A 20436-nucleotide genomic window follows, 5' to 3' on the forward strand; every position below is an offset into this window, starting at 1 on the left:
TAAGAGCTTTTATAAACACAAATTCTAGAACAGTAACGAACTTTTTTTTTTTTACTTATTCCAATAAAAGTAAGTCACCTTTTTTTTAAGTCTGAAAAGTACTCCAGAAAAGTAAGTGGAAAAAAAGCCAATAGCAAGTTTCCTCTTCATATGTTGCAATAAGTTTTCAGAAGCAAAATCAACCATTCGTTTGGATTAAACAAATTAGAATGTAGGATCCCACAACTCAGCATCACACATACATTCTGAAACGTCACAGCTCCATTCCCAACTAGCATTCAAGTACTTATTACCTCTATTGGCAATTTTATTAATTGAACCAAGATATGAAAGCCATTAATTCCCTTCAATCGATGCTTATATGCTAGATCGTTTTATATGGCAGGCTCGTCTCAAAGGTCACCCACCACTGCCGCAACACCTGCCTATGTTGATAAGAAGACAGACTGAAATCTGGCCACTGCCACAAAGTTTTCAACCCAGGCGGCGGAACCAGCTTTTCGCGGTTCAAACAAACTGCTTTAAGGGCCTAATCCCAATGTCCTTGACCGCACTGAAAAGCTTTCTGCTCGTTTTAATGGGCTTTGGATCAGCTCCTAAGTCTCAGCTTCACGTCCCAAGGACCTCATCCATCTAGCGCCTGGAAACCAGTGGAGGTTTTGCCTGGCTCCAATACTGAAATAACGAGGGATATTTATTGAGTTGTGCAGAAAAGTTGCGCTCCAAGAACGTGCCTCTGTTTCCTTCGGCTCCTGCTCCCTGAGAGGGGCGGCGAGCGCTGTCCCGCGGATGCCGCGGGGAAGGGAAGTTGGCGGCCCCCCGGGAAACCCACACCGCCCCGCGGCCCCGCACGCCGCTCCCGACCGGGCGGCGCCCCCGAGAGCCCGGCGGGGCGTCCTGCGTGGGAGAGCTCCCTTGGGGCGGCGGGGGGGGCTGAGCAGCGGGGCCAGAGCTCTGCCCCGCCGGCAGCGCCCCGCACTCACCGTGCCGATGTCACTAGGGGGGGCTGCGGCTGTGGAAACCCGCTATTAACGCTCGGGGTAGCCCGCAAAGCCTCCTTCCCCGGCCCAGCCGCCCCTCGGGGCGCCCTTGGGCGCTGGCTCCGAGCACCCAGCCCGCCGGTGAGCTTTGCCGGGGGCGGTGATGGGGTCCTGGTGCGGCAGCCCCGGTTCCCCGGCAGGCTCCGGGCACAGAGGTGTCGGGTTGCCGACGGGGCTGCGGGGTGAGAGCCGGGCCGAGCGCAGGGCAGGCGGAGCAAGCCCAAAACCCAGACACAGCCCTCCCGGGATGAGCCCTTTGTGCCCCACAGCGGAGGGGCGGGGGAGCCCCAGAGGGGGCCGCACACTTCCCCCGGCGGCTCGACGGCTCCCGGCCTGGCCGGGGGCAGGTACGAATCCGAGAAACTACCCCTGGGGGCGGGCGGGCGCCTGACGCAGAGGCGGCGGCAAAACGGTGAGAGGAAAGATGCCGCAAACCCACCGAGAAGGGCGTGTGGCCCTCCGGGGTGGGTGTCCCACTCCCCGGCCGCGGGCCGGGCCTGAGGGCAGCGGGAGAGCTCCGAGGGTAGCTCCTCGCCAGCGCCGCCGCGCCGTGCCCAGGCCGGGCCGTCGGGGCCGGGCGCTGCTGCGGGAGCGCTGCCGCTGTCCGGCCCCCGGGATGGGCTGGGGGCTCCCCGGGACCCCGGGCGGCCAGAAATCACTTCGGCCTTGGTGACAGCTCCCATGGGTCACTCTACAGGTTAGGGAAACGGGAACCAAACTCGATGGAAGCACACGGCACTGCTGGGGGAAGGCGAAGGAACGAAACCATTCCCCTACTTCAAAATTAGAATCGCGGGTGATTTTTTTTTTTTTTTATCCCGCTGGTTTAGGGAAAAACTGTTGAGGATAAATTAAAACATGACCGATTTTTTTCAATGAAGCCATATTTCTCCACAATGCAAAAGGATCTTTACATAACAACTGAAACTCAGGAGAAAAGCTAATTGGATTAAGTCCTCTGAAAGGGAGGTTAAGGTGTCTGAATGAGACAACTGCAAAGCTCCACTTTTCTTGCCATCTGTTTAGCACGACTAAAGTGTTTTTTGATTAATATTATCTTAATCAATCATACTGCCATTTATTATAACTATACTGAAATTAAGGAACGAATAGTACGGAGGCTCTGCCGGAGGATGTACAATTCTTAAAGGAGGAGTAGAAAACGCGGGGCTTTTTTTTTTTTTTTGTTATGTTTGATTTTTTCTTTTCGTAAAAACCCTTTCCACTCGACAACGAGATGATGCCGTCCATTCCCTTAACCCCACCTCGGCAGTGCCGCCGGACAGGAGAGCAACTTTCTCTAACGCCCTACTAACTCCTGCATACGCTCTGACCCCAACACAACGATTCCTTCCCCTCCGAACGCTTTCTCCCAGGAACAGCCCGCCAGGGTTTTTACAGTCCCGGGGGCCCCGCAATAAACGTGGCCCAAACCCGGCTGGTGTCGCCGGTGGCCGGAGAGGGGCCGAGCCCACCCGGTGCGTTGAGCGCCCCGCGCCGGGACCGCTGCAAGAACAGCCGAGCGGGGTCGGGCAACTCGCCCTCCCTTTCTCTCCTTTTTCCCTTTTTGTTTTTTTTTTTTTTTTTTTTTAATCAATATTTAAATTATACAAAATGCCCATCGGGCTGCTTTGGAAACGAGGGATGGGAGAGCCCTTGACGGGTTCGTGATGGCAGGGAGCGAAGCGGTTCCGAGGCCGGGTCTGCCCTGCCCCATCGCCCCTTGGCCCGTCCCCACCCGCACCAGCTGCACCAGCACGGCGCCGGCAACACCGGAGGAGCCGGGACGGAGCTGCGGAGCCCCAAAGACCGGCGGAACGTGGCCCGCCGAGGCCGTCGGGGAAGGGCAGAGGGGACCTGATCCCGCTGCGGGGCTGGGACAGCTCAGCTCTCCACTTCCCCGGCCACCTTGCCCCCAGCACGGCAGTCATAGCCGGCGCAGCGGCTGCAGGAGGGGACGGGGCAGATCAGGAGCGGGCAGAGCGGGGGCCGTCCCTAAAGTGCAAGCTGTCCGCCTGGGAAACGCCTGGGAGGGCAGGCAGGCAGGCAGAGATGGAGGGAGGGATGGAGTAAGGGGACGAGGGGGTGTTTTCCTGTGCTAATAAAATAAAGGCAAATCTCAAAGGTTACCGTGGCGGCCGCCTGCCCTCCGCTGCACGCGGGAGCGCTTGGGCTGCGCCCCGGGCAGAGCGCAGCGTTTGCGGCCGCTGGAAACCGCGGGAGAACGGGCAGGGCGGCGGCAGGGAGCGGGAGAGCTGGGCCCGCGGTTTCGGGAGGCTGCCGGCTGACAGCCGCCGTGGGATAGACCTAGGCCTGGGCCCTGCCCCGGGCAGAGCCGGCACCCGCCGCCCCACGTCCCCCGCCGCCGCCCCCGGGCCGGGCCGGGCGGCAGAGGCGGCCGTCGGATGGCGGGGCGCGGACTGCGGCCCTCGAGGCCGGCGGCCTCTCCGCTAAGGCCGTCCCCGCAGCCTCCCGCCGGGGCTTCTCCCCTTTGGCGGCGCTCGCTGGTGGGACTCCAGCCGCCCTTCTCCCGTCCGCTTGCCGGATCGACCAGGGCATCGTTTGGGGGTGCGGGGAGAGAGACCCACCCTGCCCTTCCCCAAACTGCCTTCCCTCCAAATCGACCCAGTCCCGGCTCTGCCCGCGGGACAAGACGACCTCGGTGCTGGGCTCGCCCTAGCCCACCAACCATCTTCCTTAATAAACCTCGTTTTCTCTCCCCTCTGGAAGGCTCTACTCAAACCTAAGCGAGCGTCTAAAACTAGAAGAGGATGGGCAATTAGTTTGCCGGCCGGCAGTGTATGAAGAAAAAAAAAAAAAAAAAGGAAAAACCACCCCGTGCTCCATCGTAACTGCAAGTGGAACCGCAGGGCTCCTCCAGCCCAGGAGCGAGAGCTCCCCCTCCGCGGCCCCCGCACCTCACTCCCCCGCACACACCCGGGCTCATTTGCCTGCGAGGTCGGTGCGACGGGCAGCTCCCCCCGCTGCCGCCCGCGCTGCCCCCGCCGCCACGGTCAAGTTAAAAAGTCCTCCCTGAGGGGCGAGAGGAGCCCGCTGCCTGCGGGGGGGGACTTACCTGTGGAGTCCATATCGGGTTCCTCCAGCAACCCGCAATGCATGCTCTTCCCATGGACGGGACGGGAGCCCCAAGGTCCCGGGGTGTGGAGAGCCCCTATCTCAGAGATGCGCGGGGGAGAGGGAGCAGGGTGGCGGCGAGGGGGTGGGGAGGGAGGGCAGAGGCAGATAGTTGGGGAGGGGGGTGTAGAGCGGGAGAGAGGGACACTCCGTAATCCAGCAGGGCAAAGCCAGACCCGTCAAAATGTTTGCGGATGTTTCATGGGAAAAAGCATCATTTTATAGAAGCCCTGATGGGAGAAATGTCATTGATAGGCCAGCCAGCCTGATGAATGGCTGCTACTCAGATGGGGATGTGGCAAGGCTCAATGTGAAGCCCATTGTGATGCTGTTTTGAATAAGAAAAGCTTTCCTCCAAAAAGGGGGGCCTTAGATCTACGCAATCCCAACACTTCGACTTCCCTCTTCTATTAGAGCATTAGAAACGTTTTTCTTATTTAAAGTTCCAGCGGTCTTTCCACTCCTCCCTTCCCTCCCCCAGCCCCCACCCAAGGTCCTTGGCTCATTACAGCCCGAGATCAAAATTGGCTTAGATCTTCAAACGGGCAGTAGGTTTGGGGTTGTGTTCTTTGGGGCTGCCGAGTGTGCGTGCAGCGCGGCCGAGCTCCCCTCCTCCTCCTCATTCTCCTCCTCCCGATGGGCTCTGAGTTGGGATCCTTAGCGGGCACATGGCATTGGAAGCTGCACAGCTTCCCAAGTATCTTGTAAGCTTAGTTTATTGTAGAATAATAAAAATTTATAAAGGGCGATGTGTGTGGGTAGGAAAGGGGGGTGTGAGGGGAGAGGGAAGTAGCCAGTGTCTCGGCAAGTGATGCTGGCACTGCAGTCCTGCGGCAGGGACTCCCATGCGTTCCCCGGGCCTCGGGGAGCGAGGGCAAGACGGGGTGGGGGTCGCCTGCCACCGGCTTGTCTGGCAGCGGAGAGCGGCTGGCCCGGAGAGCTTTCCGTGAGACCCGGCGGAAAGCAGGGGGTGGGTGATCCCGACAGCCAAGAGAAATGAAGAACCGAACGGGTGCGTTTTCAAACTGGTGTTGCCTCCCAGCTTTAGTCCGAGGATGCGAAGATCCCATTTCGGGTTAGAGGATTGCGGGGGGAGAGGCAGGCAGGACAGAGACTGGAAAAAGTTGCTTATTCTGCATGCGGTTGTATGTGCTGGAAGTGGAAGTAAAAGTGCAAAGCTAGGGCTCTGATAAAAGTGGCTGGTTTAGGGAAGGAAAAGCTGTGATTAGAATATGAATAGAGCTCCAGGAGAGGAAGAGAAAGGGGGATTATAGCTGAATTACTTTGACCATGGACAGAGCCAACGTTTTCCACTCTTCTCCCCCTCTCCCCTCCCTACACCCAGACTACCCCCCTTCCCTCTCCCCTTCGGGGGAAAAAAAAAAAGAAAAACAACAAAACCACCAACCCCACACAGCAAAACAAGCGGCGAGGTTGTTAAAGGGGAAGCCTGGCGCTCCGCAGTGCCTTCTCATCCCCAGGCGGGCCGGCGGCGAGGGAGACGCGGGGCACCTCGGCCCCGGCGAGGCAGGCGGGCGGGCAGCGGGGGGCGGCCGGTGCGCACCCCCTGGTCGAGTTTTGGCGCGGGGAGCCCAGTGTGCACGGAGAGGAAGCCGGTAAAAATAATACCGGAGAGACACAGTGCAAAAACCGAGTACAGGGCCAGCGGAGAAGCTCTCGCGGTGGCGGAGGGGTGGCCGGCTGGCTTTGCCCGCCGCGGACATTTGTCGGGCGAGGCGGGAGCAAGGCGTGGGGAGGCTGATGTTTCTCCTCCCTCTGTCCCCTTCTCTGCCAAAACCCAACTCCAACCCAAAGAAAGGGTTCTGTGCTTTCTCGACGGTGGATTTCCATACCTCCCTTCCCTCCACCACCCGTGTGCCGCCGGGCTGGCCCTGTCCCAGATGGCACCGCACCGGGCCCAGACGGGACGGGCACGACGGGCCCTGTGCCGCCGCCTCCCCTCGACGGTGCGGCCCGCGGCTCCTGCTGCTGCTCCGGCCTTCTCCGCCGGGTCCCATCGCCCCCACCCCGGCCTCCTCGGGGCTTCTCGGCCACCTGCTGCCGCCCCCGCGGGGCCCTGACCCGCTCGCCTCCCCCACACCCGCCGGCATCGGGACCGGTATCCCACTCGCACAGCGGGGGGACACGCTCAGCCCCACCGCTAAACGCCCTGTGGGCCTTACGGTGTGGGTGAGGATATTTTGAATTGCCACCGTCAAAACAGGGACATTTCCCCACCTTTTTATGGTTTTTCCCCTTTTCTCTTTCTCCCAAGGCTTTACCGTGGATGGTGCAAGCCCTGAGGGGAGCCCGAGGGAAGTCTGTGGGTGAGGGGCCTGCCCTTTCTGGGAGAGCCCCGGGCCATGTGGGGAGGCAGAAGCCCCACGAAAACGTGAGGGACATTTTTGTCTTTGAGCAGGGCTCGTCTCGGAGGAGTTTTGAAACTAGCGTTAGCTTTAAAAACCAGGAGATGCTGCCGGCGCTGCCGGTACGCGGGGAGTTACCTGGTGCCTGCACAGCTTCCAAGGGGTGGTCACAGCCCTCGGCAGCCCCGGGGGCTGAGGCTCCCAGCCCTGGGCCGGCAGGAGCCCGAGGGCACTCGCCATCGCTCCTGGGCACGCGGAGGTGCCCGCTCCCGCTGCAGGAGGGCAGCGGCAGGCAGTGACCTGGCTACTGGGAGCATGGAACACCTGCATGTGGAAATTCGGCCTTCACTGTAAACTTTCAGAGAGCTGCTCCCGTGTTGTTGATGTTCCAGGAATGAGCAAAATAAAAATACAGGATTTGTGAACACAGGGTTATGTTCTTTCTGGGGGTGATGAGAAGGGTGGGATTTAGTGCAGCCTGGATATCTAGAGGCTTGGGTTGTTCTTTGCCATGTTTGCTATAGGGGATGATGTGTGGGCAGTAGCACTTCTGTTAGACCAGAGGTACTGTTGCAATGTGTTTACCCCCTGCCTTTCCAGGTTAGTTCCTGTCCCCACATTCTTGTGGAATATGTCGATGATGTTGCCTTCCTGCTTACCTAATTCCCCCTCGGTGTCTCAGATCGCCTCGGTGCACTTCCACATCTCCATTATTGTTTCTTGTTTGGGCTTTGCTTACCTGTTTAAAAAGAATCACATGCTTGATTCTTCTGAAAGCATGGAGCATCTCCTGTGCTGCAGGCTGGTGGTTTTCAGATGGAAGCACTGCAAGTCACCAGTTTGTTTTTTTTTTTTTTTTTTTTTTTTTTTTTTTTAATTTTTTTTTTTTTTTTTAACATATATGCTGCAGGATTCGATTTGATACAATGGGCAGGTCTCAGCAAGGATGGAAAAAGTACACAACTGGGAATTTTCACTCCAAGTTCTTGCCTACATAGATCATCTACAAGCCATAAAATATACAGACATTAACCCTACACTGCATCAGATGATGTATTTTTAGTGGAGAGGGACTCTGAGAAGAATACAAACTTGTCCTGGTGCATGGAGGGAAGAGCAGGGTCATCAAGGGAACAGAAGATACATTACAGGTTACTGAACAACTGGAGGCAAAGCTGACATACTCTTTTAGGTGACCAACTGATAGTGAGTTTCTTTTGATGGTTTAGCAAAGCAGAGCAGAGTGGAAGTATGACAGTTCATATCAATTTATCGACCAGATAATTTGAGATCTTTCAGAAAAGCACGTTTCTTGTCTCCCACTCTGCAGCTGACTGTGCCAGTAGGCTGTAACCACACAAACTTTTTTTGCCATAAAAAGCCTCTTATGCTGGTACTAGACTCTGAATACCTGTATGAAACTGTAACAAATATTTTGTGGGAAAAACCCAAGAAAAACATTTTCAACAGAAGAAAACTACTGGCACAGGAACAAAAAAGTATAAACTGTTATCTATTAATTTAGCTAATTCTATTTAAAGGCAACTTTAGGCTGAAGTTCTACAGAAGTTTTTCCATAGACTATCAGGGACAAGAGCCTGCATTAATTTTAGGAACGGATGTAAATTGCTTGTGAAAGGAGTCATGTAAAATGGTTCTCTGCAATACCAGGGATCTGACTTCAGTGACTCAGGGGATCCCTCTGGATCCAATGTATCTCTGCACAGGCTGTAAGATTGCTGGCAACAGCCAAACACACAGTGACACTTCATTATTTTAGCAGCGGTTGTGGTCTGTGAATGCTTCCATATTTTCTTGCCTGAGCCAGCAGCCTCCTCTCAGTATGAACCCATTCTTCTGTCCATCCTCCTTCCCAGCCCTATTCCTCTGTTTCTGCTATCTTCATCTACTGGGCAAATCCCGTGGAAGAAACAGAGAAGGATCTTGTTTCTGTGTTGGCTTCTCTTTCCCACTTACTCATCTTTATTACCAGAACAGGAAATGTTAACTTTATTTTACATATATTAACACCCCTGAGGAAGCTATTCGTATAGGTGAAGGACAGGATACGGAGTAAGCTGACAGATGACTTCTGGAATCAACTCTGTGTATGTGCTTGGGGAACATGATGCTGACAGATGCAGGAACTGGAAGAGGAACATCAAAAGGCTGCCTATGTAAACACGTGCACCGATTCCTTCAAAAGGCTTTAACTGACACAAGCACCACACGAAAGTGGCTAAGGCAGGCACAGATGCAGGTATGTGGGAGAAAAGCAGCAGAAGAGCAGAGGCATGCAAATGATGGATTGCACATGCACTGGGCAGGGGGCACCTTCCTTTTAGCTTGAAAGAAAAGTAACCTGAATTGTGGCTGGCTTGCTGTAACTGTAGACATGTCTGAAGCCAAGTTTTGTTGAAGATGAGCCAAGGTCAACCTTAAATGATCTCCTCTTATTAATGCTTGTGAAAGGAACTTTGCTCAGCCTGAGTTTTCTCAGGTTTATGAAGCAGTGCAGTGCCAGTGTTGCCAAAATGAATCAGTGGAAATATCTTGTTCACACTGGTCACTGGTCAGTCTGCATGGAGGAAGGGAATTCACTCTTCTGGGTAGTATCAGTATCCAGGGGAGTTGAGAACCCCTGTCCCAAGGGCTGCTGCCCAGAATGCTCAGTCTGGGAGACACTTGCTGACTTCAGTATAAGAAAAGGGCAAGCAGTCATCGATTTCCGAGCTTGCACCAGATTTAGCAGGCTTTTGTTGTGTGTGGCTGGTACCAGTTACCAGAGGATTTGTACTGTGTGTTGGAAGAAGAGCCAGCTCTAAAAGCTGTTACAGACAACAGATACAGAAAAGATCCATTCCAGACTGCATCTCAGCTGCCGAACAACTGGATGTGAAGCTGTCATATCCTTTTAGATGATAGACTGATAATAAGCTTCTTTTGATCCGCCTGGAGCACGGAGAATTACCTTCAGTGCCTGCCTCTGACTGGCAGGGGGAGGCCTGAATGCAGTTTGTCTGCAATTCACTAGGAGTTCAAGGGAAAACTGTTTCCATTATTAGAACACAATTTTAGCAAGAAATTAGAACTTTGCTATTTAGCACACCGATTCCTTTCTTAGTTTTTGAGTTATTTTTCTGTTCATAATGTTTTATTGTCAAGTAGACAATAACTACCATGCACCGTCTGGGATGGTAAAGCATATGCATAGGTCACAGGAGCTCCCCAAAACTCATGCTAGCAAAAGACAAAGGCTCTGCTGCAGTTACCAGCAGGGAATTGCTTTTGATTTGGAACTAATGTTCTGCTTATATACTGACTGGGAGGAGGGGACAAGGACATGCACAACCAAGTTATTGGAAAAAACACATGGTCACTGGAACCACCTTAGAGGTACCTGCCCCAGGACATAAACAAGTAAAGGGGTAACTGCAATTAGGAGAAATATATAGCTGTTGGGTTTTTTTTCCTTTTTTTCCCCTAGCAGCGATATGCAAAGAGTAATGGGCAGCTTGTGAGCTTGGAAGGATTTTTTGTAAGACGGAACAAAGACCTAAGTCCATTTGCTGGGTGGACCACAAAATCTTTGCTGTTGATTTTGAGACAGGAATAAAGCCATATAAACTGCTTTTTAAAAACTGGATCTTTAAAAATTCTCTGTATTGGCTCTGACCTTGGTTTGGAGCGTTTAACTGAGAGTTCTCGTGTTCTGGGATGTATTTTCATATGTATGGAAGGCAAGGAGGGTGTATTTTGCCTCCTAGACTCACATGGTGAGTTCTTCAATAACTGCTGAGACGCAAAACTGAATTGCTACCTGAAAGCACAGAGTCTGACTGGGGCCACATATCCAGGACAGAGTAAGACCAACAAAGCAGTTGTCCTTATTCCTGCACTTCTCTACCCCTTCCCAAAGAAAGAACTCCACTGAAAGAACTTTCCAGAGAAAGAGCTCACCCACTGAAACTGGTGGGTCCATGTTGAGATGGAAACACTTCATGAGGAGAATGGACTGAAGTCAGAACTTGTGTTCAAATATGTTCAAGTTTCTAGCACGATTTAGGTCTAAATAATGGATCCGTTTTCTGGGCTTCTGAGCCTTAGACACAGAAACTGGAATCCGCATCCTCACCGTGCCTTGCACACGTTAAGCCTCCCAGCACTGATCCAGATAATAGCAAAGAGTCACCATCTGGCTGGATTTTACGGTTTGATGAAGTGCTCAGTTTTAAGGCAAGCACGTGTCTGGCACCTGGGGACCGTGGAGCCCTGATCCCAGTTCTGGCACAGTCTTTCTGTGGCCCTGGGCAAGTCACGTCCTCTTCAAAGGCGGGAATTCATCAAGTGCCCCGTGGCCCTGCTGAAATGGCAACGGGCTGTAAAACAATCCTCAGCTCCAATGGGAGGAGAGGCCTGGCTGGAGGGGGCTCTCAGCAGCGTTCAGCCAGCTCAGTGCCACAGCTCCAGAGGTGCCTGTGCTGGGACACGGCTGAGGAGGGTCCTGTGGGTCACGTGGCAGGGCTGCAAGCCAGGTAGGTTGTTTCAAGGCTTGTGCTCCATCACATTAGGGCCATCCTTGTCCTCAGGAGCCTCAAGGCAGAGAAAGTACAGATACATTTTCAGCCCCTGTAGTTTGGTTTTACAGCTGTGTGATGCCAGCTATTCTTGCCATCAGGCTTTACAGGTGTGGTCTGAGCAGGGCTTCCAAATCCATTTTCAGACACACAGCACTATTCATTACATTGTTATCACTAACCAGTGAAATACGCTCCAGTCTTCATAGGCTTTTAATTATGATGTACTCCCATTTTGCTATAAACCAGATATTTTTCTATTTACCATTAGAAAACATGAGAAAAGACAGTGATTTCTCATCATCATGGGTCTGTATTTTTCTTTGGTTTTCCTCTCTGTTTAAGCAACAAGTCAGAAGTCCAAAGAATTAAAAGCTCTCTTTGCTGCACACTGAAGCTTCTTTGTAATGAAGATATGGACATTGCAAACAAACCCAATTATGCTTAGTGGGAGCTCTTTACTTTCCACACCTTAAAATTATTACATCTCAGTATGCCCAAATTTCATATTATATCCTCTTTGAAAGCCAAAATTGCCCAGTCTGGTTTCATTTTTCTTTATAGTTTGTCTTTCTAGTTTCTATGTTTAGATACATTTACCTTAAAGAAAAAAAAAAGTAAAAAACTAGTAAGGGTTATGTAAATGATTTGAAGTGAAGCTGTTTTCCTGAACCCTAAACAAATGACCTACCTTGCTCACAGTTCCAGAACAGGCCTAAAGCCCTGTACTTTGCTCTGCCCCATTGCATCCTGCAGCCCAGCCTCAGCTTCATTCTGTTTCTCACAGCCAAACAGTAGGGCTGGACCTGCACAGTATTCAACAGGGTACACAGCTTCTAATCCTTTATCTGCAAAGTAAATGGCAATTAAACATACCATATGGAGTTAGGTATCTTTTCTATCGCAGCACACACCTCTAGCTCATATCAGAAAGTGGACTGTATTCAGCATTTCAGCTGGGACCAACGCTCGTGACCTTCATGCCGAATAGCATTTCTAGAAAGCCTGTCCTGGACACTACATACAGGGAATAAAGAAGTTGCAATGGAATTAAAACTTCATGGTAGTTTTCTGGCCACAGCTCCTTATGCTAGAGCCTTCAGATTTTGTCAAGTGTTGTTCAGAATATTGTATGTAATTCAGCAGTTAGACAGAGTCATGGCAGGGTTGATTTGGGCAAGTGTAGCTACGGCCGTACAGCCCCGAGCTGACATAAGACCTCTTTGTGAAGGCATTCACGGCATAAAAAGGGGGGGAGGGGAGATTGTCTGGGAAGATAATTCAAAGGGCTGCAAAGATGAGGCTCACCAGAGGAAAGTAGTGTGACAGCTCTGGGGTTCTGAGAATGTATTTTACCTCATCAGTCCATGCAATGTGATTTTTCCTGACTGCAGTAAGATTCCTTCCTTCAGTTGCCACTTTGACCAACCATATTCTAGGAATCCATAGTGGTTTGTTCTGTTTCTGCTGCTGGTTTTGTAATGCTTATTCCACTGCCAAGAGATTATTTGCAGGTGTCTATTATGAGGGAACTTAGGCAACGTCTTAGAGAAAGATGAAACTTAAAAATCAGAGTTTCAACTCAAATTTGCACTCAAATAAGCCTCCTGTGTATGTACAGGCTTAGGTTAGGCAGCAGTGATGTGTAAATTGAACTGATGTAGTTATTATAAGATTATTTGATAGTGGGTGATCCCCATTTATTGCCAGACATGTCTCATTTCTACGTTCTACTGGATCCATCATTCTTAAAGTTGTCCCTTTCTTCCTAAACTTCAGCTATTACAGAGATTTCCTTCAGCCTCACAAAACCATTCATTCCCATGCTTTCACCGGCTTGAGGTAAACCAGCTGCAAGGTTCCCCCTCAAGTCCACACACAGATCTGTTCTCTCAAAGGGGTTACTCATGAGCACACTCCTTTGCTCCTCCTCTATCTCTGCTGTATCTGCTTAAATTTTTACAGGTGTAATTGTTCACATCGCACAGTCTTTCATGTCCTGTAGCTCCAGCCACCCAACGTGGGAGACCACTTAAGAGAGGACCAGCAAGCAAGAATCCTCAGTGAGGTTTCCTGGTGCAGGCCAGCACGTAGCCTTAGAGGCTCACTCCCTCTGCTGGTGCTCCCGAGCGGCAGCTGGGCCATCTCAGGCACCAAAGCACAGGTTGTTCGTTTGGTTGGGGCTTTTGGTTAACCTCTTCCTCCAGTTCGAAGCAGTCACTCTTTTACAACTCTTTGTAAATAACCCTGAGCTATTCAGATTCTGGTAGAAGTGCTTCAAGAGCTTTTCCAATCCAAATGTGCTGTGTTGACATCTGTGTCGTCATTAGTCCAATTGCAAATAAAAAGGAAAAAAAAAAGGAAAAAAGAGAAGAAAAGTAGAATCTATTTCTTCAGACTTGATTTTTAAGCCGAAACACAAAACTACTATTTCAAGCATTTTGGTGGAAGCTTAAAAAGCAAGCCTACTCAGGCTGATGCTCATCTGTGCTCCTTAAGCAGCTAAGAGAACAGCAGCAACATGACTGCATGAACAGTGTCAGGATCAACAGGATCAGCAGGATCAGCACGCACAATTCAGCCATATGAGGAGAAAAAGAGCAACTCAGGACTTTCAGATGACAGGCAGTGTTCTGTATCCTCACTGATCCAGGGTGCTGCTTTGCACCGAAGCACGTGAACATGCACAGACCTCATGTGGACTTCAGTGGGACTACTCCTTTGCTTAAAGAGTTAACAGCATGCTTTGCTGAGTAAGGGCTCAAGTGAGTTTAGGGTACTAAGTTACTCTTAGTTCATCCACTGCTTTAGTTCTAGGCCTTAGATCTCATGAAAAAATTCAGCTGTTCCCTTTCTAAATCCTTTCAGGTCATTCAAACCTGCTTCACTGTCAGTGAAGGATTTCTTGTTCTTCGTATGCTTAGTTTTATTCTTAAGAAGTAGTTATGCCCATATATTTAAAAAGTTCTACAGTCCTATGACAGCATACATCATTGCTAGTGTTTGCAGCCCATCTTTTCAGGGCTTTGAGCCAGTGTATTATCAAATCTACTACACTCAGTAGAAACTGAATGGGTATCTGTAAGCTGTATTATGCACTTGCTATGTGTGCAGTCACCTCCTCCCTTGAACTTCATGCAAACTGAGTACATTCAGCTGAAAGCAGATTACCTGCACAATCACACCATTGCTTGCACAGAAATGCACCCGCACATTGAAATTTCACTCAAAATGTCTGATATCAAGTTCTTGAGAAAGCAGTTTAATTTCTCTAAGCTTGACACTACTTAAGAAAATTTCAACGCTTTAACAAAACAATATAGGAAGAGGAAAGTGGTTTAGACATTACAAGGCTTTACCATCCTCACACAACTATCAACATATTCAGCCAGTATTATTTAAAACGTTTATTAATCTTTCATATTACACTGGTCTGGAAAACATTTTTAACCTCTATGAATAAGATGTGTATTTAGCTCAGCTTGAGCCCTAGTCCAGCAAAGAACTTTTCAAAAGCAAGCATGGGATTGTCTGAAGTAATCCAAATGCTGTGCTGGATCATGGTCTTATTCCACAATTCCCACATGTCCTGTTCACGACTAATCAAGGCTTTTGGAACTGCTCCTAGTGTATTTTGCTGACAGACTCTTTCATGTCAATTTAAAAATGGGGAGGATATGTAAGAAAGATTTCTTACTGTCTTGCACCTCCCTTCTACCCACTCAGGTTTTAGAGTTATTCCTGTTCACCAAAAAACCTCCCAGTTGTATATGCTGGATTTCAATTCTTAAGGTACGTTTCTCTATCTTTTTCATCTTGTTCATTCATTATACTTAGCTAGTTTTAGCCTAGGTATGATGTTCATTGACTGCAGTTCTTGGAATAAAAGTTTACAGGCATAAGGTATGCGCAGGGAAGACACATGACACGACGATTTGCAGTAGTGGCACCTAGGAAACAAATAAAAAGAAAGTCAGAGTTGGTCCATGAATGAATTTCTGCAGGAAACAATTGCCATTAGCCACTGGTTTCTTTGTCCACCTGCATTTAAACAGTGGCCTCAGTCCTAGGAAGCGCAAAGTGCTTGAGACACATTTTAGCACTTAAGTAAGTCATAACTTTAAGCCCTTAAATAATCTGACTGAAGCCAAGGGGATCTTAGTGTTAAACTTGCACTTTTCTTGGAGGACAATCACAATGCTCAGGAGCTGAGCAGGACTGACTTCTACTTCTTCACCACTCACATAACTGTCAACACAAATTCAGCACTGCTTAACAACAGAAAGGAGGTGAACAAAGCTAAGTGTTTCTGAAAAAATGGTTAATGGTCTGGTTTCTGTCATATATAGGTCACAAAAAGAAGATGCAGGAAGAAAGAAGGTTCTTTATAAGCAATTTCACCCTATAATATCTCAAATAATTTCACTTTCCAGAAAAGAGGCACCTCTCATCTTACATCTGTGTGAACAGCCAAAGCTTTAGTCAAGTTAGAAAACCAGTATAACTGCTTTAACACACATTCTTTGTGCTCTTTGCTCAAATAATGATCTTAAAATTCTGGAGGAAAGGGATGTTTTGTCATATAAACTTGACTACATAAGGAATATATAGGCTAGTCACTCAGCCATCTTTCCAGTATTGGGACTCAAGTTCAGTGGTGGTAGAAACTGTTTAAACCATTTAATTTCTTACTCTGTGTATACACAAAGAAAATTAAATATATTCCTTATAAATATAATTTTCCAACCTCCCTAGTTCCTCATTCTTCTGTGTATTCCATCTTTTGGTTTTGGAGAGTTGCAAAACCCAGTTCTTTGGGAAGGGAGAGTGACTAAGTACTTCCTAATGGTCTAAAAAAGCTCTTCTTTTGTTCCTGTGTTTCAAATTCATATTCCTGGTATAAAGTCATAATAGTCTGAAGATCCAATTAAGGAAGAATTAGCAAAACTTCTACAAGCTTCTGAGGTACAGAATGAGGCTGAGAGTCAGCATCTACAACAAAGTCAGTGCTTAGTCTTGTTTCTGTTACCAGTGAACAACCTGACCTAGAGCATGTGGAAGTCAGTGGGGTCAGGTCCAATGGTAAAGTTCTTGGTTATGAGGGTTGGCATTAGTCTTCCAGTTACTTTTTCAAAGTCTGCTAGTTCTTGTACAAACAGACTTTAAGAGCATGTCAAAGAGATGGTTATTTTCCAAGAAAACTGTAGTTACCTTGACTTTCACATGTTTTTTTTTCTTCTTTTTTAAACCAAGAAAACTTTTAACCAATGGTACAGAAGTCTAAATTACATTTCTGCAGTTTGTGATGAGGAATTAAGCTTTATTTATTCCCAGTAATTGCTTTAGCTTTGTCTAAATCTGACTATAGGCAGTAAGAAGGTAATAGACTGAATTAGGTGTTTCCCTGGAACATGCTCTCTCCTGTAGACACTGTTAGGTAAGGGAAATGTTAGCAGGCCTTTAAAACAGAATAGACCTCAACTGCAGGTTTATTGCTGGACTGTTCTTCCAGTCCATATTTATAGGGATAGGTATATTTTTATGGTGGGAGGAAGTGATCTAAACAGGAGCTGTTCTCCAATGACAACAAGCAAGCAGTTGTTCTCAATAGGAACAGCTTTGCAAGCTCTGGGAGCCTGACGAGATACAACTCTTCTGCTGTGAGATGTTTGGCATCTGATTAGAGCTCCTAGAGACTGAGGAGCACAGACTACTCACTACACCATTCTGGGCCTGCGTTGTACTTTGATGGGAACCACCCAGAAAGTTTAAGGTGCAGTAAGCACAAAACTCTGTCAAACAGAGATCACAGAAACAAGTACTTGAAAGACCATTTGGTACTAGAATTGATACTAAACTGGTTAGGAAAAGGCAACTGTATCAAGGCTGAATCTGAACCAGGAACAAAATTTTTCTTCATGTATTTGTTAAAATGCTCACAGTCAGAGTAACTCCTCAAAGTATCATCAAAAAAGGACCAAATTCTGCTCATTGCATTCAGTGGAGTTCTGCCCCCGAGCATCTGTACAACAGCAAAGTTGGAAAATTTGCATGAAACCAGTACATCATAGTAAGTTTCAACTGCATTTTCTACAGGGACAAATTCTGTCACTGCCACAACAGCCTCCTTCCTCTGCAAAAATACCAGTTCAGGCCCCAACACTGATCTGCTGTTACTGTCTTGCAGAAAAACATAACCAGTGGCTAGTCCTTGTCTGAGAGGAAAGGCTCATCTTCCTTAAGATATGCACTCAATGCTAGCCACCAAACAATGTTTCTAAAGGTTTCTTGCAGCAATGTCTTATTAATGCCAGAGTCACTGAAAAGGCCTGTTTGGAAGTTTCTCTTAATGACTTGGTCTCTACTGTGATGCTCATTATAGGGCCACTTGCTTCAGCTACGGGTAGACACAGCATATAATTTAGCAGAAACTTTCTCTTATTGATTAGTCTCACACATCAGACAGCTTTTCACAGAATCAGATTGCAAGAATGTCTGGCTCTGTCTGAGACAGTAGTTTCTTTCACAGTTATTGAAGGAGTTACTAAGCTTTGCTACAAACTTCAAAAAAAATAAAATGTATTGACAACACCTTAAAAATAAAATGTAATATTACTCCTTAAGTTCAAATTCCTAATTTTCTTCAAGGCACCCTCACTTCCTGTGGGCTCTGAAAATCTTCAAGGACTGCTCTGAAAGTCAAGGTCTTATTAAAAAAAAAATTGAGCTGTATCTGCACGCAAGTTTCTTTTTAAGGCAGCACTTTACACTGTTAGAAGTGGTTGGTTGTTTGACTTATGGCATGTCCCTCCTTTCACACAATTTCCTTCAACTATTATTTGCATTGTAGTAGTTTTAAGAGACCTGGATCAGAAAAAGGCCTCAGTTCTTAGATGCAGTGAACACACACTCAAGCAAAACAGGACTCTCAAAAAGAGTTACTGCACAAAAGCCAGCAGGGCCACGCCCAACCAAAAATCACCAACCACAACAGGATGCACAGAGTAGGCCCCATCTCGCCTCTGGATTACACGTGTTTTCCCACCTCTGTCTGAACTTCTGCTCCACAAGGAGCAGAACTGCTGCTGTTAGCAGACAAATATGGTGCTTGATTTCTGGCCAGAAGCCACACGCTTAGAAGAACGGTCTGATCAAGGGCAGAAACAGTAGCTGTCACTTTTACACACCTACAAACTGAGAACACACCTTACTCTCCTACTTCATTATATCATGGAAAAATCACTCTTGAAGCACTAAAGTGAATAAAGTCCAATTTCCTGCCTCTCCCAATAGATTGATATTGATATCCAAGATGTGGCAAGTTTCCAACAATGTTCTTTTGAGGTGTTTAGAAATCAATCTTTCTCCTGCTCTTTCAAACTCTCCATCTTTCCCTGTCCTAAATATTAGAGTAACTTGTAAATTGAACTCGCACCATTTATTTTTTCCTCCCTTAGTCATGGGATTCCAGGTCACCTGTTTTCACAAAGCTTGCAAGAACGTTGTATCTCAAATTCCCATCAGTCTCCTAAGTCTGTTTTTCTGCCTGTCTAAAACAAAACCAACCTAAAGCAAAATGTTTCCCTCACCTCTAAAGAACATAACCAGAAGTCTGCCTATCTTCTCATAATAGTGGTGTATTTTCAGCATGCTACAGGGCAACTTTAAATCTAGCATCTCAAAACTCCTGAAGAGAAAAGATGGCTAAAGCAAAGCACACAGTGCTACAAATCATGAGCTCCACACAGCTTTGACATCCAGTTTTATGCTTCCCTTACATGAAAAAAGTTTGATTGCTGGAGACAAACTCAGTACTGGTTTAGGTCTCAGATTAAGACAGCAAAACCATTAGCTAGTCTAGAGAGAAGCTGCTTAGGGACAATGCTGGTGGGCAAAGCCATCTGAATTTTCAAACAGATGCTTGTCTCTCAAGTTCCAACATGGGATTGGTGCACTTGTCTGATGCTTCGAAGAGGAACTCCTTGTTTTACAAGACTACAAAGCAAAAGGCATTTGGGAGGGACAGAGCACATGCATGGTATGATGAACTCCACAGCTAGAGAACAAGAAAGAAGGGGATGTTGCTTTCTTCTCCTATTCTTGTGTGCCCACCGTCTCTCTTCAGCCTCGTGAGGTTTGACAAGTGATTGTACCAAGAAGGTGTGCAACCAGCCTAGCTAGTCACCTCATTTCTGATGGCAGAAATGTCAAGTACATTGACACAGTGATTTTCCCCTTTACGAAAAACAGATGATATAATTGGGCATTTGATAATCCCTTGCAAGGATGGGATGGAAGTCAGCAGACAGACTGAAAGGAATATTTCCCACAAGCACAGCTGGATCCACGGCTGTGGATGGGAATACCTGTGCTCCCACAACAGAAGAGATCCCTGGGCCATTGATTACACACTCAAACTAGTACTAACTTCAATCAGACCACAACAAAGAACCATCCCCTGTCAACAATCTTCCAAATACCAATTTAGAACATTGACACTCCTGGGATTAAGATGCATAGGACTGTTAATTGGTGTATGTGAGCACTTGAAAACGGAGAAGCACTATGACCAAGGAGAAAGTTCTGTTGCACAGAGGCATATTTACTGTGTAGCACTTGACAACTTACCAGCCAGAGTACCCCAGCAAGCCACACTGTCCACAAACATCCACTTCAAAGGCATCACTTGAAATCATCAGTCTCTCCAATAGAAGCATGCTGGCTCCATAACCTATCAAACAATCCCGTTCCATCTCCCCAAGACGTAAACCACCATCACGGGATCGACCTTCAGTGGGTTGCCTTTGAAATAAATATTTGAAAAAACATAGTAAGTATTCCAGAACATACATTCTATCACTCTAGGAATGACTGTCTTCAAACTGCAGGAAGAGCACAAGATCAATGGACAACTGAGGTCTACAAACCAGAGTTGCTGATCTCACAAATGTGTTGCTCCCGCACTACCAATATGATGTAGTTTAGTTCTGTGAACAGCAACTGCAGCATCAGGCCTCAACTCTTCACCTCACAGAATGCAGCTGAGTCAGTGAGAACAAGAGAGAGAACAGTAGCCAAGACAATCAGGACATGGATCTGGCATTCTTTTTTGATGAGATATTCATTACAGTTCGTAGCTGAATAATGAATCAATATTCACCAGCTAATAAATCAATCATCAACCTAATGTTTCAGCTGAACTACAGCTAAACCTAAATTCTTAAAATAAAAATGTTTCTGATCTGGGAGAGAATACCAAAATAAATCAGCAAACAAGTAGTACACATATTGTTAACTCATTATGATATCCTACTCTTT

General features: G+C 47.9%; 3 protein-coding genes across 3 annotated transcripts in view; 1 reads left to right on the forward strand and 2 right to left on the reverse strand.

Annotated features, from left to right (window-relative positions):
- RFX4 (regulatory factor X4) overlaps positions 1-4445 on the reverse strand; it is an 89984-nt gene extending 85539 nt beyond the window's left edge. The window contains exon 1 of the mRNA XM_051784372.1: positions 4117-4445. Coding sequence (XP_051640332.1) covers positions 4117-4159 — 43 coding nt within the window. The 5' untranslated portion in view covers positions 4160-4445. The remainder of the gene's footprint in view (positions 1-4116) is intronic.
- A 1491-nt stretch (positions 4446-5936) lies between these two features.
- On the forward strand, positions 5937-6886 carry LOC127469842 (nuclear receptor subfamily 4 group A member 3-like). Its single transcript, XM_051784656.1, has 2 exons — positions 5937-6359; positions 6451-6886. The coding sequence occupies exons 1-2, from the start codon at positions 5937-5939 to the stop codon at positions 6838-6840; spliced, it is 813 nt and encodes a 270-aa protein (XP_051640616.1). The 3' UTR covers positions 6841-6886.
- Positions 6887-13568: 6682 nt separating this feature from the next.
- POLR3B (RNA polymerase III subunit B) overlaps positions 13569-20436 on the reverse strand; it is a 76776-nt gene continuing 69908 nt past the window's right edge. Inside the window, exons 27-28 of the mRNA XM_051784361.1 lie at positions 19747-19920; positions 13569-15068 (exon numbers count right to left, since the gene is read on the reverse strand). Coding sequence (XP_051640321.1) covers positions 14939-15068; positions 19747-19920 — 304 coding nt within the window. The 3' untranslated portion in view covers positions 13569-14938. The remainder of the gene's footprint in view (positions 15069-19746; positions 19921-20436) is intronic.

Source organism: Manacus candei, unplaced genomic scaffold (genome assembly GCF_025592945.1).
Source record: "Manacus candei isolate 608988 ecotype Guabito, Panama unplaced genomic scaffold, ASM2559294v1 h1tg000018l, whole genome shotgun sequence".
Lineage (NCBI taxonomy): Eukaryota > Metazoa > Chordata > Aves > Passeriformes > Pipridae > Manacus > Manacus candei.

What these genes read in the sequence shown, in the direction of transcription:
- LOC127469842 (XM_051784656.1), top strand. Translation starts at nt 5,937, where the DNA reads ATGTTTCTCCTCCCTCTGTCCCCTTCTCTGCCAAAACCCAACTCCAAC. An exon ending in AACGCCCTGTGGGCCTTACG is followed by an intron (nt 6,360 to 6,450) that starts GTGTGGGTGAGG and finishes CTTTCTCCCAAG; the next exon opens with GCTTTACCGTGGATGGTGCA.